Source organism: Sinohyriopsis cumingii, unplaced genomic scaffold (genome assembly GCF_028554795.1).
Source record: "Sinohyriopsis cumingii isolate HCF-2022 unplaced genomic scaffold, ASM2855479v2 utg000622l, whole genome shotgun sequence".
Lineage (NCBI taxonomy): Eukaryota > Metazoa > Mollusca > Bivalvia > Unionida > Unionidae > Sinohyriopsis > Sinohyriopsis cumingii.
In genome coordinates, this window is record NW_028315918.1 from 3,888,572 (window position 1) to 3,905,682 (window position 17,111).

The following is a 17,111-nucleotide window of genomic DNA, read 5'->3' on the forward strand; positions in this document are numbered from 1 at the left end:
TTTGTTTCAAAGAAAAATAATTATAGTCTGACAATACAAACCCGTTTGTTTGTACCTCCCTACCAGTTTAAATAATGGAAACCTTTAATGTGATAAAAAGTGCAAGGAACTTAGTCAATTTATTCATTGATTTATAGTGTCTAACCTGTCTGTGAGTAGAGTGGCTTAATGGAAGTTTTCAGTGTAATAGGCAGACATGCTCTGATCCATTTCCAGCTTTTGGACAAGTCCATTTTCAGCAAAGGGGTGTATCATCGCAACTACAGATGTACATACACAAGTCGTCTGCTTCTGATGTTGACAACGCCGAATCAAGCAAAGAAAAATGATGACAACTACAAATTTGCTTTTCATGGAGATTTAACAAGCGGTTAAATATGTTTATATATGCAGTGGGATATAATTTCAAACTCTCAACATTATGTAATTTACGGAATTATCCGGCAGTTGTCAATAGGTTGAACTACATCATTATGTTGTCTGATGGAAATAAACTAGCCTATAGTGTACGCAATATGGCGCCGTGTTATTATGGAAAATCCGTTAAGCATGAAATGTTGCAGGGGATGCCAGTATTAGTGTCATTCTGGTCACAATCAGGTTAGAAATTATAAAGCAATGATTCAATTGACTTAGTTCTGTGCACTTTTTATCACATTAAACGTTCTCATTTTTGAAATCGGTAGAGGGATACAAGCACACGGGGATGTAGAGTCAGACTGTAATAACAAATGGGAATTGTTATAATAAACTCAGATTGATAAAATAGAGTGGCCACTAAAATTAAATGAGAAAAAGACCCAGAATGAAAAATCCAATTTTGTAGCAATCTTTAGGTGTACTAGATATTCAGACATATAAATATTGTTTTACAGGTTACTTCTGTACCTGACAAAATATTAAAAGTATATAAGTGTCCAAGGAAAATATGATAATACTGCAGATGACAAGTGGCAAACTTCCAAAGCAATAATAATATCTTATATTTTGTTTACCACTACTAAAGCATTAGCACACCCTTCCATTTGTTTGTACCTGACTACTGATTTTAAAAACAAATAGCATCAATGATATAAAAATGCACAAAACTTGGTTATTTCATTATGTGATTTATAATTTCTAACCTGATTGTCACCATGGGATCCCTGACACTCTCATATTATTGGCATTTCAACACAAATGGAAGCTACCAATGTAAACAGGCAAATGGACTGCACGTTGTCTGTTGCTGGCTTCACGAATAGTCTGTTTCAGTAAAAACTGTGTCGTCCAATATTTGCAATGTCGATTTTCAATATTTCTAAAAAAACTGAACAAAGAAATAGGAACTTGTGTACACATGTTCAAAGATATGTAAGTCCCAAATTTACAGAATTATTGAGATTTTCAAAGACAGTAAACTATATCACATCTTTTTGCTTGAAAACGTAGACATGTCCAAGCATGTATGGTGACCGTGTTACTAAAATACTCTCTTTTGATTTGATATGCTAACAAGTTGGCAGTGTTAGGGACCCCCTGGCAACAATCAGGTTAGAACTTATTAATCAGCAAATAAAATGACTGGTTTTGTGCATTTTTTGTATACTTGATGCCTTCTGTTTTTAAAATCGGTATGGGGGTTACAAACACATGAGATGGTGCGAGAATACTGTAGTGCAGAATTTTGAAGAAATGTAGTACTTTGTAGGGCATGATAAAAATAATTTCTCTCTAGGACTTTTCCAAATGTGAATATACTGTTATGGTGGTACATGATTGGTACAACCACCCCAGTAATATCTTATTAGTTCTGTTTCTTTTACATTATGATCAGGCAATAAATATCGTGCATATTTTGTTATCACTTCATGTTTTTCTGAACAATTCCAATTACAACTAGGTTTCTCTGTCATAATATTCCAAATCACTCATATTAATACCAGATTTCTGTTGTTGAATGTTCTGATTCATTCCATTATTATAACTAGGTTTCTGTGACTTGATCTTCTGAAACACTCAAATTACAGTTAGGTTTCTGTGTCATAATATTCTGAACCACTCCAGTTATATCTAGGTTTCTGTTGGCTAATCTTCTGAACCACTCCAATTATATCTAGGTTTCTGTTGGTTAATCTTCTGAACCACTCCAATTTTAACTAGGTTTATGTTGGTTAATCTTCTGAACCACTCCAATTATATCTAGGTTTCTGTTGGTTAATCTTCTGAACCACTCCAATTATATCTAGGTTTCTGTTGGTTAATCTTCTGAACCACTCCAATTATATCTAGGTTTCTATTGGTTAATCTTCTGAACCACTCCAATTATATCTAGGTTTCTGTTGGTTAATCTTCTGAACCACTCCAATTATATCTAGGTTTATGTGGCTTAATCCAACAAAACTTGAATATCTTGAAAGCAAAAGAGCACTGTAGGGTCTGCTGCATGAAAAATATGACCTATCACTGTATTGACAGCTTTTAGCAGGTAGTCTTTTATACCTGCTTTTGTATTTGATCTATTTGCTGTTGTGTTTGGTGTATAAATTTGTAGACCCAGATATGCCAGCACCTGTTATGTTGGAAGATCCTGGTTTATGTTCATTTTCACTGTTCATTCTGCTAGCAGTTTTAAGCCTTGCAGGTGGAACCTGATATGCCAGTACATTAATGCGACTAGATTAGTGTCTGTTCTGTTTGCATTTGGGTCTGTTAGACATTGCTGAATATGGTTAAACATGTGTTAAGTGTTTTGTTGAGAATGTGTTTGTTGCAAGGTAGACACAGCAGTCACTTTTTACAGAGTGGTGGTGTTGATATCAGCATCAATAAATAAGGTTTGGTTCAAGTTATTTTTGTTTTACTTACTTGGCAACGTGATGGGTTTTCTTTTTATTTGGGCTCGATTATTATCAAAGCTAAAATGATTAATTCCACTATTTGCACTTCTCTTAGATCTTGTTTTTTATATATAAAAAAGGTCATAATGAAAGAGAATATTTTTGGTTAATTTTTTCCACACTGGTTTATATTTCTTAAATCCTCATGATGGATTTTGTTTATATGATGGATAAGTCATTTTGAGATTTAGACTATAAATGTACAAGCCCTGGCCTTCTTGTAAAGTTAAAACTGTGTGGACATGTGACTGGGGGCATGATTATTACTTTTCAGTCTTTCCTCACCAATCTAATTTCAGTCAAGTTTGTTGTTGTTGTTGTTGTTATAGTAGGGTTTAATGCCATTTTTCAACACAAAATAGGCTATACATGGCAGCCAGTATTAATGGTGGAGGAAGAACCCGGGAAATCCCTGGAAAGAACCACCGACCCACAAGAAGGTACTGGCAAGCTTTCTCACAAACCCACATTCGCTGAATCTGAGACTTGAACCCACGCAGACAGAGGAAAGATGGCAGTGATCTGTAATGGAGGGTGCTTTAGCCCACTCGGCCACTTGGGGCCCCAAAGTTCATTGTAAAGAATGGCTTAAACTTGATGTAATTTAAATGAATACTGACTTGTAGAAAGCAGAAATGAAATATATTTCTCACTTGTAGTATTATGTTTAAGTACCAGTCAGATGAAGGTTAAATGAGACTAGACTTAAAATAAAAAATAAGTTAATAAAAAAGTAAATAAATAAATAAAGATATATATGAATGAATAAACAAAACATTATCGTATGAATAAAGAAATAAAAATGTAAATAAAGTGGAATCAAATGTAAGTAATACATTAAGTATCGTCCAGAGACATGAAAATTCTGAATCTGTAGTACAAAGATTCAGAAAATGTTATGAGAATCGTGCAAGTTTAGACTATGCTAAATTAAGTAGAACTATTAGTTTGGACAACCAGGGTTTAATGAGCAGTGTGAAACAACTTTTGTTCCCTTAGGTAACCATTGATAATATAAAACTTGTTTAAGAAGTAATTTTACATTTACTTATCAGGAACTGGAAAAAGGGATACGTAGCCATCAGGGTCAGGTCAACAGTATGAATGCAGCAGGCAATGAGATTATTCGTCAGTCCCCAGATGCCCAAAGCCTCCGCGAGTCACTCAATGCACTCAATCAGAAGTGGAAAGGAGTGTATGCTGAGATTTTGGACAGGCAGGAAAGGTATGTAGACACTTGTTAGGTTAATAAAGGGTTCTAGAAAAATCTGTGGCATGACAACCTGTGCAAGTTAGAAAAAGATTTTTGCAGCAAGTAAAATTTTATATAACTTGTTTGATACTTTTGTAAAATTTAAGGAAATGTCCATTATACAATTCAGGGACAATTTCAGGTTTAAGCAAATAGAAAATATATGGATTTTGCAGTCTGAGCAGCAGCCAAATAATATCATTAGTTTTTGTGAACAGGTCTCACTGTTAGAGAGAATCAATACTCATGTTGTTTGTGTAATTTTAATGACTTAACAATACCAATTTATTGTTTGGATTTAGCTGGAATGTTTCTTTTGAAATGGTACTAAATATACAAAGACTGTGCTATGTAGGTATCTAGCAGTACCATCTGGATTGTTCTTTTTAGCTAGTTCCACTGGCAAAAGACCAGAAGGGGGAACAGTTGCTGACTTTTTTGTCCCCTCACCAATGAAGGAGGCAAGGGGTTTAATATTTTGCCCTTTTGTTCACAAATTTGTCCATCTAGTCATTGCTTCCTTCATTATTTCATTAATTGGTTTGCTGTGCCCTGAATGTCTTTGGCCTATTTCACATGCACTCATGAAGATTAAAATGGAAGAATCTATATATGGACCTCAAATATTGTATAAATCAGCATGTTCAGCATACGTACCAAAATATGTAGAATGAAAATACCACAAACAAACTTAAGATCATTAGACCCGCTACTGGAGAGTGGCATCCCTTGTATAGAACAGAAGGATCATTAGACCCACTACTGGAGAGTGGCATCCCTTGTATAGAACAGAAAGTTCAATAGACTCACTACTGGAGAGTGGCATCCCTTGTATAGAACAGAAAGTTCATTAGACCCACTACTGGAGAGTGGCATCCCTTGTATAGAACAGAAAGTTCATTAGACCCACTACTGGAGAGTGGCATCCCTTGTATAGAACAGAAAGATCATTTGACCCACTACTGGAGAGTGGCATCCCTTGCATAGAACAGAAGGGAGAAATAAGATGGTATTGTGCCAGTTAGATATTGGATGTACATGACTGACTCGTGCATACCTCCCGAAGGGTGAACCTAAGCCAGAATGTGTACCCAGATATTCTTGTAGAATTTTTAGATTTTCTCTTTGTGAGACAGAAATATTGACACAAACTGTTGAAGAGATGGTATGAGGACATGTTGGCTATTGTTTGAGCAACGATTGTATACAGAATTAATTGAAGACAATCACAAAGACAACGTACTGGCTTTACTCATGGATCAGTAATAAGTAACATTTCCAATAATGTTTATTTTGTCATAACACTTCAAGAACCTGGTGAAATTGTTACATTTCAGAACCATGCCATGATCCTATTTTATTCAAATTCGTATGTGAAATGTTCCCCCAAATGATAATAAATATTTTACACACTATTTATCGTAATTTTAAAAAAATAATTCTCGGTACGAAAAAATAAACATACATGTATTTATAAATGTCAGTAACCATTCCACGATTGTATTATAATCAAATTCATACATGATCTCTTCCCCAAAATGATATTACATTTTTGTATACACTATTTCACTTACTTTTTAAGAAAATATATTTCCGTGTATGAGAAAAATACACGTACATGTATTTAAAATTTCAGGAGCCATGCCATGATCTTAATATATTTGAATTCATACACGATCTCTTCCCCAAAATGATAATAATTTTTTTAATACACTATTTCATGTACTTTGAAGGAAAAAAAGAAAATTTATGTGCATATATGAAATTTTGGGAGCCATGCCACAACCACGTTATATCCGAATTTGCTTTATTGCGGGGAGTGTTATAGTGGGGTCACACTGTATCTAAGTACAGTTTCCTGAATCCAGTTTTTATCAGACTTCATAGGTGGTTTACACTTTGACAGAGGCACAATCCTTTTGATTACTGGTCCCAGAGATCAACACTTTATGTTGCTGGAGCTAATATTGTTAATTTTTAGTTCCATAGAACAAGACAGCTTTCCTCAAATGTTCTGCAGTTAGTTTTTATCAACATCATGGTTGCATTGTGTGAGGAAATGGAGTTGCCTGGAGTTGGGATTTGGATTTCCCTACAGCTTTTTATTTCTTCAACTGATGGTTGTTTCGGAATTTCATCAAAACACAAAATTGAACCAATACGATATTTAGCACTGCCTCTAGATGCTCTGAATATGAATGAAAATAAAAATAGGGAAGGAACCGACTCCAACAAATTCCTGTTGGCCAGCAGTGTCAATATCTTCGATAGACACTTGTTTAGGTATTCACTCAAGCATAGAGTGCTTGCCAATTTATTTTGTGTCAAAAAATCAAAACCTCTAGGTGACTGGAATTCTGATTTTTGACATGGTTGATACATAGCAGTATTGAGTATAATAATTAAGTGGTGATTTTGTTTGTGGTAAAATTAAGTTAATTTTACATTTGTAATAGCTATGGTCAGTGACCCATTCTTTAGCTTTTTTTAAATTTTCAGCCAACTGTTCATTATGCCGTCATTATCTTTGACCGTATTTCACTTGCATATATATCTCATCAAGAATAATTCTATCATACCAAAACTAGGCAATTGTGATCCATTTTTCATGCTAGAGAAACTTCTGTACTACGGTGGTCCCCATTTTATAAGGCTACCATTTTTTTCACTGAAAAGCAGGCCTTCTAAATGGGGTGGCTTCCCTTGAGAGGAACAGTATGGTAGAAATGTGCTAACTCTGGCAAGTTGGCCTCGTATCAAGTTGTGTCCATAATGGAGATGGGCATCAGAGATGGGAATGACCATTTAACAGCCATTTGTTAATTATACTGTCAGTATTCTTCCCCGTATGTAACCTACACTCATGAAAATTGCAAGATGGATGCAGATAAAGGTGAGCAATCCTACTTTATCAAACCTTGGTCATTGTGACCTACTTCTCATTCCTGAGGGAATAAAATTGGTTACTGTAATATTTTCCTGTTTGAATGACTTGTATTTTGTTTCTCCAGCTTTCCGGCCATTTCACCTTCAGTATTTTGGACCCAATTTGACCTGTATTCATGAAAATTAGTAGAATGGATGCATCTCAATGAAGTAGGTCACAATGATTTAATTTTCATACTTGAGCGACTTTTGTTTCAATGTGACATTTTTACAGGTAAAGGGCATATTTTTGCTCCTCTTGCACTATTCCTAATAGGTGTATTGTCTTCGATAAAACTAATACAAATCACTGAATAGAACAGGCTCATTGATAAATTTAAAATTGGTGCCAAAATAGCACATGATGAAGAAATAGAGAAGAAAAAAACTGTGTTGTTTTTTTTCAGCCTGGAAGCTGAAGGTGTGAAAACAAGTGAATTTACCGAGGACATGGATGAGCTGTTTTTCTGGATTGATGAGACGGAAAACATCCTAGGCACAACACTCCAACCCGAAGAGTTGTTCATGGAAGAAGTCTTGGAGAAAGTCAAGGTAATGTTACCAATATTTCACCTAAATTAACCCAGTTTCCACAATATCCAGTCATTTTCTGTTTTTATAATAGCAGTTTTGCTAATAATAATTGCAGAAAAGGATTGACATGCTATTGTTCACTGTGTGATGATCTGATGTAGGTTAGATTCTCATGCACATGAAGACTAGTTTATGCTAATTCAGGTTAGGGGGCACTCACCAGTTATTATGTGCTTTTGAGAGAGTGATGTATGTAAAGTGAAGTTGTTTGCATTTAAAACATGCACAGTGGAGAGAATGTTGGCATACCTCTATGCTACATTAATGTAATGTGGATGATATGTCTTTGGATATTGTACTTTTGGAAATTGTACATGATCTAAGCACACTGCTAACTAAAATGACTGCTCCCTTGTGCTAAACAATCAACCTGAATTAGTCTAAAGTACACTATCCATAGCAGCTATTAAAATAGGGAAAATGAATTTTGCCAGACTAGACAATACCAGCTTCTGAAAGTGCAATGAATGAATTACCAAATATATCAAATGTGAAAAAAGTTATCAGCTCTTTTTTATACAATTTACCTCTGAAGTTCCGGAAGTGAAAATGACCAAGTGGAGCTAGCACTTATTTGAAAGGTGCATATCTGGAGTAAGGCTAAGCTGTATACTCTATAACCCATATTACACCCATCAGTCATACACCAAAATAAAGGGAATTAAAGGTTCTTTGAATTATACCTAAGATATACAAGGTCTTTTTTAAATAGCCAATATAAACAGTGAGGAATGCTGGGGAAATTCCTTTACTTTAAAATTCTAACCCTATGCAAAATAGGAAACTGTAGAGCGCCACCTTACCCACGATAGACTAGTTTATGCTAATTCAGGTTACCTATGATAGACTAATTTATGCTAATTCAGGTTACCCATGATAGACTAGTTCATGCTAATTCAGGTTACCCATGATAGAGGAGTTTATGCTAATTAAAGACTAGTTTATGCTAATTCAGGTTACTCATGATAGACTAGTTAATGCTAATTCAGGTTACCCATGATAGACTAGTTTATGCTAATTCAAGTTACCCATGATCAACTGGTTTATGCCAATTCAAGTTACCCATGATAGACTAGTTTAGCTAATTCAGGTTACCCATGATAGACTAGTTTATGCTAATTCAAGTTACCCATGATAGACTAGTTTACGCTAATTCAGGTTACCCATGATAGACTAGTTTATGCTAATTCAGGTTATCCATGATAGACTTGTTTATGTTAATTCAGGTTACCCATGATAGACTTGTTTATGTTAATTCAGGTTACCGATGATAGACTGTTTGACTAGTTTATGCTAATTTAGGTTACCCATGATAGACTTGTGAATTCAAATTTGATTTACCCATGATAGACTTGTGAATTCAAATTTGAGTTACCCATGGGAGACTAGTTTATGCTAATTCAAGTTACCCATAATAGACTTGTGAATTCAAATTCAAGTTACCCATGGGAGACAAGTGACTAGTGTATGTTAACGGAGACCCATGTATTATAATTTGAGTTGTCCTTTTTAAATAAGGAATTATTAGTAATGTGACTGGGGGGGACATCATGCTACATGTCTGCGGCATGATGCCCAGTGCTAGACATCACTATAAACTGCCAAACTGTAGACATCGTAGCGATATGACTGAAAAATTGTTGAAGCTGCATTACAAATCCTAGTCACACACACATTATCATTAAACAGTCCTGTCTTCCTTTCTTAGTTGCATGTGTTTGATAGTAGCTTATTGTAAAACTAAAATCCTGACTTTCTCTGGTAATACATATTAAGAATGTCATAATCATTCTTATTTACATCAATGCAATCATTAGCGTCTTTCTCTTTTAGGACCGTGAAGATGATGTAGTTGTAAAACAACAGAGCCTGGATACTATAAATAGAAATGGAGAAACCCTACTTAGCCAAGATACCTTGTCCCCTCAGGACAAGGAAAACATTAAAAGGGACCTGGAGAATCTCAATGGCAGGTGGACAAAGGTAAGTACTGCATACTACAAAATTATTTTACAGGTCAGCATCTGAATCAGTTATTTCACCATTTATGGTTATGTGATAGTTACAAGTTCAAACTTGTATTATGGGCTGCTGAAATTTTCTTTAATAATAAGACCCCATTAAATTGCTTAGTTTGGATTAACTTTGGAGTGGAGATTCAAACTGGTACTCTGACTTTCGGGTTCATCGAATACTTTCAGTTTACACTAAACACAGAATGGATAGATAAATTGAGAATAAACAGAATACGTGTCATTGCATTTACATCAGCTTTAAATGATTTATATAAATGACCTGTACTTTTGTGCACCAGTAAGAATAAAATAACCATAGAAACGCCATTTCATTGAAAATAAATCAATGGATTCAAAATCAAGAACTGCCTGCATATATGTTCCATCATTCCATGTGCAATATATTTGATGATTCATTTGATTGTTTTGTATGTCTTCCATCAGTCATTTGATTCTTTCAGAATGTATATGTTTGTCTTTCTGTTGGTCACTTGTACTTTTGTCTAGTGACAGTACAGTTATGCTGTTCAATATCTTAGTAACTAAGTTATATCCAACATGTCCAGTATTATATTAAGGTTTCATTTGAAATCTCAATACAGTTTATTCGTTGTTTGATGAAACAAGTACATTCATTGTTGGCATCTTCCAGTGCATACTAAATATTTGTAACATGAATTCATCTTCTCTGGAAGTGGATCATTGACAGTGTCAGAGACACAGTATGAAGGGAAAAAGCTGATATTTCGCAAGGTTTATATCTGGATGCCTGGTTTAATAGCATATCAACACAATCATGCCTATTCAGTGCTACATAAATTTAGGTATCCCAAAAAACACAAACACAAAAAACCAAATAAAAACAAATATGGGTAAAATCCCTAAAATACAAAGTATAATTTTTTAAATATTAAAATGTCCCAGCACTTAGTTAGAACATCCCCATGGGAAATATCTAACGTGATAAAGGTTTTAGTTGCCTCTTAAGACTTGTGAGAGGGCCTACAGTGCCTATTGGATCTGTTGGGCCTACTGTGCCTATTGGACCTGTTGGGCCTACTGTGTCTATTGGACCTGTTTGGCCTATTGGACCTGTTGGGCCTATGGGGCCTATTCAACATCCTGAAGTCTGCAGGAGGAATGAGTCCTGCCTTACAAACTAGAGCATATTCCAAAGGTTTAAATACACATCTTCAGAAGATTTTTGTTTGCAGAGTAATTTCATAGTACAGACACTACTTCTTGGCTTGTGTGGCATGTATTGCAAACCTTGCTTTGCTGTAGGAATGGGCCTAAAACGTGCAAGACTTCCTGGATCAAATGTTGGTCCTTAACAGATTAAACTACTAACAAATGCTGGTGATTATTTATAGCTGGGTAAACTTGAACAAATGAGTGTCCATTCCATTGAGCTAACTTCCCCACCTCATTGCAGATGTGATGCCTAAATTTCATGCAGTCTGTTTATAATTTAGTGCTATTTTTTTAGCATTTAACATGAATCTTGCAGCTAGTCCTGTCTGCCTTGCTAAATATTATAACAAAAATGCCTAGGGCAGGACTTGAACCCATAATTTGTAATAGTAAGTCTTCAGAACCCACCACTATGTTACACAGCCTCTTTTGATATGAAGGTGTTTGTCCCACACACACACACAGACACACCTGCTCTCTCTCTCTCCCCTCCCCCTCCTGGAAATACTATATGATGTCATAAAGGATTTGGAAATTTTAACTTTTGGTGCTATTCCAATATTGTCTCTTTTTAAAATTTATATTTATATATATATATATATATATATATATATATATATATATATATATATATATATATATATATATATATATATATATATATATATATATATATATGCTTCCTTTCTGTATGTTAATAAGAGAGATCCCTAAGAGGCTGATAACTGCTTAGGTCTTGTGAGTTGATTAGAGAGATCCCCAAGAGGATGCATAGTGTTGAAGAATTTGAAAAACTTAGTTCTTGTAGAGTTGATAAGAGAGATCCCCAAGAGGATGCATAGTGTTGAGGAATTTGATAACTGTTTAGTTCTTGTTGAGTTGATAAGAGAGATCCCCAAGAGGATGCATAGTGTTGAGGAATTTGATATGTACTTAGTTCTTGTACAGTTGAAAAGCAAGATTGCCAAGAGGAGACATGATGTTGGGGAATTTGATATTTGCTTATTTTCTTGTTCAGGTGGTGGGTGAGATCTCCAAGAGGAGGCATGATGTTGAGGAAAGACTTCAAAAACTTCGCTCCTTTTTGGCATCACTAATGGAGTTACAGTCCTGGGTGACAGATACACGAAACTTGCTGGAGAAACAGCGGCACACAGAGTCTGCAACCTCTCTCGATGAACTGGACTCCATTATTGTTGATCCACAAGTAATTGTAGCACACATATTTGGTCATTATGGCCAGTGTTTTGGGTGGAAGCTTCTGATTTATTACCATTCAGACTGGAATAAGTGCATTTACTAGATCCTACTTCTTTTTTGACTGGTTTTATATTTTGATGGCTTTGTGCATATTTAGGGTGCCAAGGCTATTGTTCAAATAATAAAAGATGTAGGGTGGGATAAATAAATATTGAAGTCTGAGTTGATGGATGATCATTATGACGAGATTTTCAATAACTGACCAAACGTTTACTAACATGAAAATGAAGCCAGTCATACATCTAATAAGACTCTTATGAGAATTGACTTACAAACTATGTTGTCACTAGTTCCCCTGAATGGATCATCATTACGATACTTGGTTTTCACCAAAATACTTGTAAATGCTCCTAAATGAAACCGTGCCAAGTTGACATCCAACATATCTAACACATGAGCTAATTTGAAAATGTTTTTATTGCTGGAGCATATTAGATATGGTTTCAACAATTGAAAGTGAAAAGGAAGGAATGGTCATATCTTGAATTCTGGGAAATTCGTTTCACCCAGTAGAGCATTAGTCCCATCAAGGGACTCTTGTTTAAAAAGTACATGGGGATGATAAAGGATTAGTTCTGAATCACACTGCTTACATAATGCCATTTTGGGCATTATGTAAGGTGTGTGATTCAGCAACTGACAGTTTATACCATGATAACAACAATATTAAATTTGTATAATTACAATTCTATTGTGTAGGTGGTACTAAAATACACTGTAAGCGATAGTTTTTAAACATTTCACTGCATGGTCTTAATGATTTATCTAAATGGGCAAATGTATTCTGTGTGTTAGCACAATATTCAGTGCAAAGGATGTGTTGTTCTGCTGGACATAAAAATGATTTGATGCTTTCATGGATATTTTCAGCATGATTTGGACAATTCATTATTGTTCAGACTTGTAAGTAACCAATTTTTATGTCGTTAAACCAGTTTTTGTGTTCATTAACTCATTAACCTTTGGCACCCCATTTAAGTGTCAGGAGGTAACAACCTATTTCTGAGCTCTGTAGCATCAAGGTCATTTAAGATACACTAAAGTGGGTGGTATTTCAGAAAAATAGACATGTAGCTCTACAATGGTACCAGATAATGTGGACTTTCTAGTAGCATTACAAAATACAGAGCGAAAAAAGTATTTTTTGAGACAAACTTTTTTTTACACCCAAAATTTGCTTAGGGTCGAAATCTGATTTTGTGTCCGGATATTAGACTTTTGGGCCTTGTGTCTAAGGCAGACCGGTCTGAACTGCACACAGACACGAGAACCTTTACAAACAGTGGGATAAGATGGTGATCAGGAGTGAAAATGGGCCAGGAGACAAAAATGATGGGTCCAATAAGCAAAAAAAAAAAAAAGCAAAATTTTTACCCTTCCACACATGCGTGAGCGAAATAGCCAATGAAAGATGTTTCTAACACAATTAGACCACAGTCTAAACTAAATTATCCTGCAAGCTGATTTATTGTGATGTATTCAGAAGTGGCCTCCAAAATGTATTTCCTACTTGCATTTCAGATGAAAATGACAAAAATCTCCAGGGGTTAATGAGTTAACAGGCTAGGCTAACTACAGGGGCAGATAAGATTAAGACTATTTGTAAATGGTTATAATGATGAAGTCCAATAGTCATGCACAGTAAGACATTTATCCTGACAGTTACGATGGGGGAAGGGTGGTATCTATCCCCTACCCCCATCATTACCATCATGGTTGGTGTCTTACGTTGTAGGACTATGGGTAAACGTGTTGTAACTATAGACTTTGGACCCTCTCCTCCAAGTATTATATCCATTTGCATATCAATTTTAATTTCATTTTAACAACAGCTTCGGTGGCCTAAGTGGTTAGAGCGTTTGCCTCAGATGCATGAGGTTGCATGTTCAAACCCTGGCTGAGTCATACCAAAGACTTAAAAAATGTGGTACTAATAGTTGCCTCACTAGTCATGCAGCATTAAAAGGTTAGTGTTAGGACTGGTCAGCCTGTCGTCAGGATAATGTGACTGGGTGGGACATCATGCTACATGTCTGTGTATAATGATGCCCCAGTGCTGGACATCACTATAAACTGCCACACCTCAGACATCATAGCAGTGTGACTGAAAAATAGTTAAAGCTACATTAAAAATCTAAATCACACTCACACACACTCGATTGTAATGAGCTACAGTGAAAGTATTGTAGCCCCAAAGTTTCCTTGGTAGATTTCGAGTTTCCCAGCGCTTAGAGAGCTGTCTGCATACGAGATCTTACTTTTGTAGAGATTTAAATCATTTTGGTTACTGGTGTTGTGAGGGCATCTAATATGTATGCCTTCTCTTGCAGTGTTTACATTGGTTACATTGCACATGACTATTTATAAATATTTTTTACAAGTAGTTCTCAATACAGTTTATACAGAAATAAATTCGTCTCGACCCGATCAGTTCATTATGTTCTGTCCAATTGCAATGTCAATGCCCAGCCCATAATTTTCAGAGGTTTCTCAGTAACTCGTGTCCTCATGCTGCAGTGCATGTTTTTGGAGTTATCAAGGGAGAGGTGTAATTGCCTTGACATGGCAGAATAGAGATGCATCATTAGGATTTATTGGGCTGGTTTCATTACTATACATGTATGTAAAATTTAAAATTTAAAATTGTTGTACTTTCTAACATCTACTTTATAAAAATTCTGATGGAAATTTTTAAAATAACTTCCTAATTCTATGAGATGTTGAGTTTTTTATTGTAATTTTCAGACCACCCAGAATGCTATTGATGCCCATCAAGCAAACTTGGACCAAGTGAATCGGACATTTACACAGTTGACTCAGAATTATCCAGTTGGAGATAAAGGAAGTTCTCCCCAGGAGAACCTACAGCAAAGAATAGATGCTTTGAATTCAGATTGGAAAATTACCAGAGAGCTGGCAGAAGCCCTTGAACCAGTCCCTTTAGACTCCTCAGTGCATGAGGTCCTTACTAAAGGTATTATAAAATGTAGTAAAATTTCCCTAAAACAAAACTTGTAACAGTCATATATACTTGTGTCCACCTGCAAACAAAATAGACCCTGATCTGCAATGGCCAGCATATAGGGTCTGTATTAACTGTTTTACTGTTATGACAGTATGGTCATAAAATATGTAACAGGAAAGAGGAAAGCCAACAAATTTTGTAATATTGAAAAATGTTATATATTTCCCTAAAATACCAAGTGAGAAAATAAAAATAACTTACACTATGGTGAATATACTATGGTTAATGAAATCCTTAATTATAACATGGTTCGATCAAGTAATCTGCATGAGTTCTAAAGGTATTCCGAATGATGTATTTATGCACCAATAGTACTGAATGAATCATACCAATAGAATCTGAATAAAGCTTTAAATGATTTCATAGCATTTCCGATACATCTATAAATTCATGTCATGAAATGAATTTACAATAATTCCATAATGGCTATTAAATATCTAATAAGATGTCTTTGAACTAATTCACAGTAATTTCAAATGGCTATTATTCCAGTTAATCTGAATTATTAAGAGCACTGTAATTACAATGAATGATTAAATTATATAAATGAATCCACTCATTAAATCTTCCGAGATTGGCAATACTACTAAAAATGCTTGATTGTAAGACTTATTTCTTCTTGTATAGAATGCTAAGTCTTAATTACTAAAATAATGAGACAGTTCAAGAGTTTATAGTTCTGATAGTTTTGGTAGAAGTTATCTAGCATTGACCTGTATTTAATATAACCCTTTATTCTTGAAACATTGAATATTTGCTGAAACTGCCAAAGACAGTCTGACTGGTGTGTGATTTGGTGTATCACTGTAGGATTGTTGTAGAAAGTTAGGTATGTAGTTGAATTTTCATTACAGTAATATGAAAATTCTGATTGGTTGGAGACAAGTTTGTCATATTGGGTGAATGTTGCAGTCCCTTTGATGCATTGGTCATGTAGGTCACAACTTACCACTTTGTTGTTGTTGTTGTTGTTGTTGTAGGGTTTAATGCAGCTACTTTGTCTTGTTGCTATTGAGACTTGTGTGACCTTTTACTGTTTTCAGGAAAATTGCAATAATTTTGCATTTAAATTTTTTTAAGAAAATGCAAGAAATCACACACAAGTATTAATGAAAATTAAACAACTTGAGCAAACAATCAAATCAAGTTCATTAGAGGCTTTGATTGTGTATAATTACAGTTGCTTTTAGAATAATGTAAAGCAGATTGCAGTTTGTTATCTTCTAGTGAAAGTGGAGGCCCAGAGGTCTGCACCTTCCCCATGGCCAGATTTTGACAAGTCCATTGCAGAGCTGAGAGACTGGCTGACTCTCTTGGAAAGGATGCTTCACACACAGCATGTGACTGTTGGGGACATCAATGATATTGAGCAGATGATACAAAAACAGAAGGTCAGTCAAGAAGGAAAGATAACTCTTTGCATTGGATAAAATAGTCTTGCTAAAGTTGTCCTACTTTGGTTAGCATTGCTAATGTACAAGTTGTATGCTTCATTGTGGCCGTCCTCACTTTCACAGCTTAGCTAAGATGTAATGCTTTGTTATGTCTTGCATGTAAACTCTGCTAATATACACTGTGTGCAGAATGTTGATTTATTTCATGCTTCAAACATGCACATGATTATCTGGGCCAAATAGCCTTGTTTCTTTTTAGCTTTGCTGACCAGAAAGATTAAGAGACAGCTCTCGATCAGAAGAACTCGTGGAATGACTTGTTGTTTGTCCATCGTCCGTCCGTCCATTAGCACAAGTTCGTTATTGCTACTCCTGCTAAACTATCTTCATGAAAGATTGCCATGAAACTGTACACACACATTTATCCCAAGGCATGGATTGCTGAGTGAAGTAGATGTGAAATGGGGAAATACCAGGACACTGCTTCAGGATGGAGAACCCAATTTTGAATGCTGCCAGCTGTAATGGTTTCCATTGTAACAATTCCATGTGCCACTGCTCATTGCGATTTTC

At 35.3% G+C, this 17,111-nt stretch overlaps 1 protein-coding gene across 7 annotated transcripts in view; it reads left to right on the forward strand.

The window, feature by feature from the left end:
- The window catches only part of LOC149773699 (dystrophin-like), a 494,817-nt gene that overhangs the window by 257,067 nt on the left and 220,639 nt on the right, over positions 1–17,111 (forward strand). For 5 of the 7 annotated variants that reach the window (XM_089946224.1, XM_089946219.1, XM_089946218.1 and 2 more), the window contains 6 exons: positions 3,935–4,104; positions 7,464–7,608; positions 9,484–9,633; positions 11,878–12,066; positions 14,865–15,093; positions 16,357–16,535. In XM_089946224.1, coding sequence (XP_089802350.1) covers positions 3,935–4,104; positions 7,464–7,608; positions 9,484–9,633; positions 11,878–12,066; positions 14,865–15,093; positions 16,357–16,535 — 1,062 coding nt within the window. The remainder of the gene's footprint in view (positions 1–3,934; positions 4,105–7,463; positions 7,609–9,483; positions 9,634–11,877; positions 12,067–14,864; positions 15,094–16,356; positions 16,536–17,111) is intronic. The other 2 variants (XM_089946223.1, XM_089946220.1) reach the window with 1 other exon arrangement.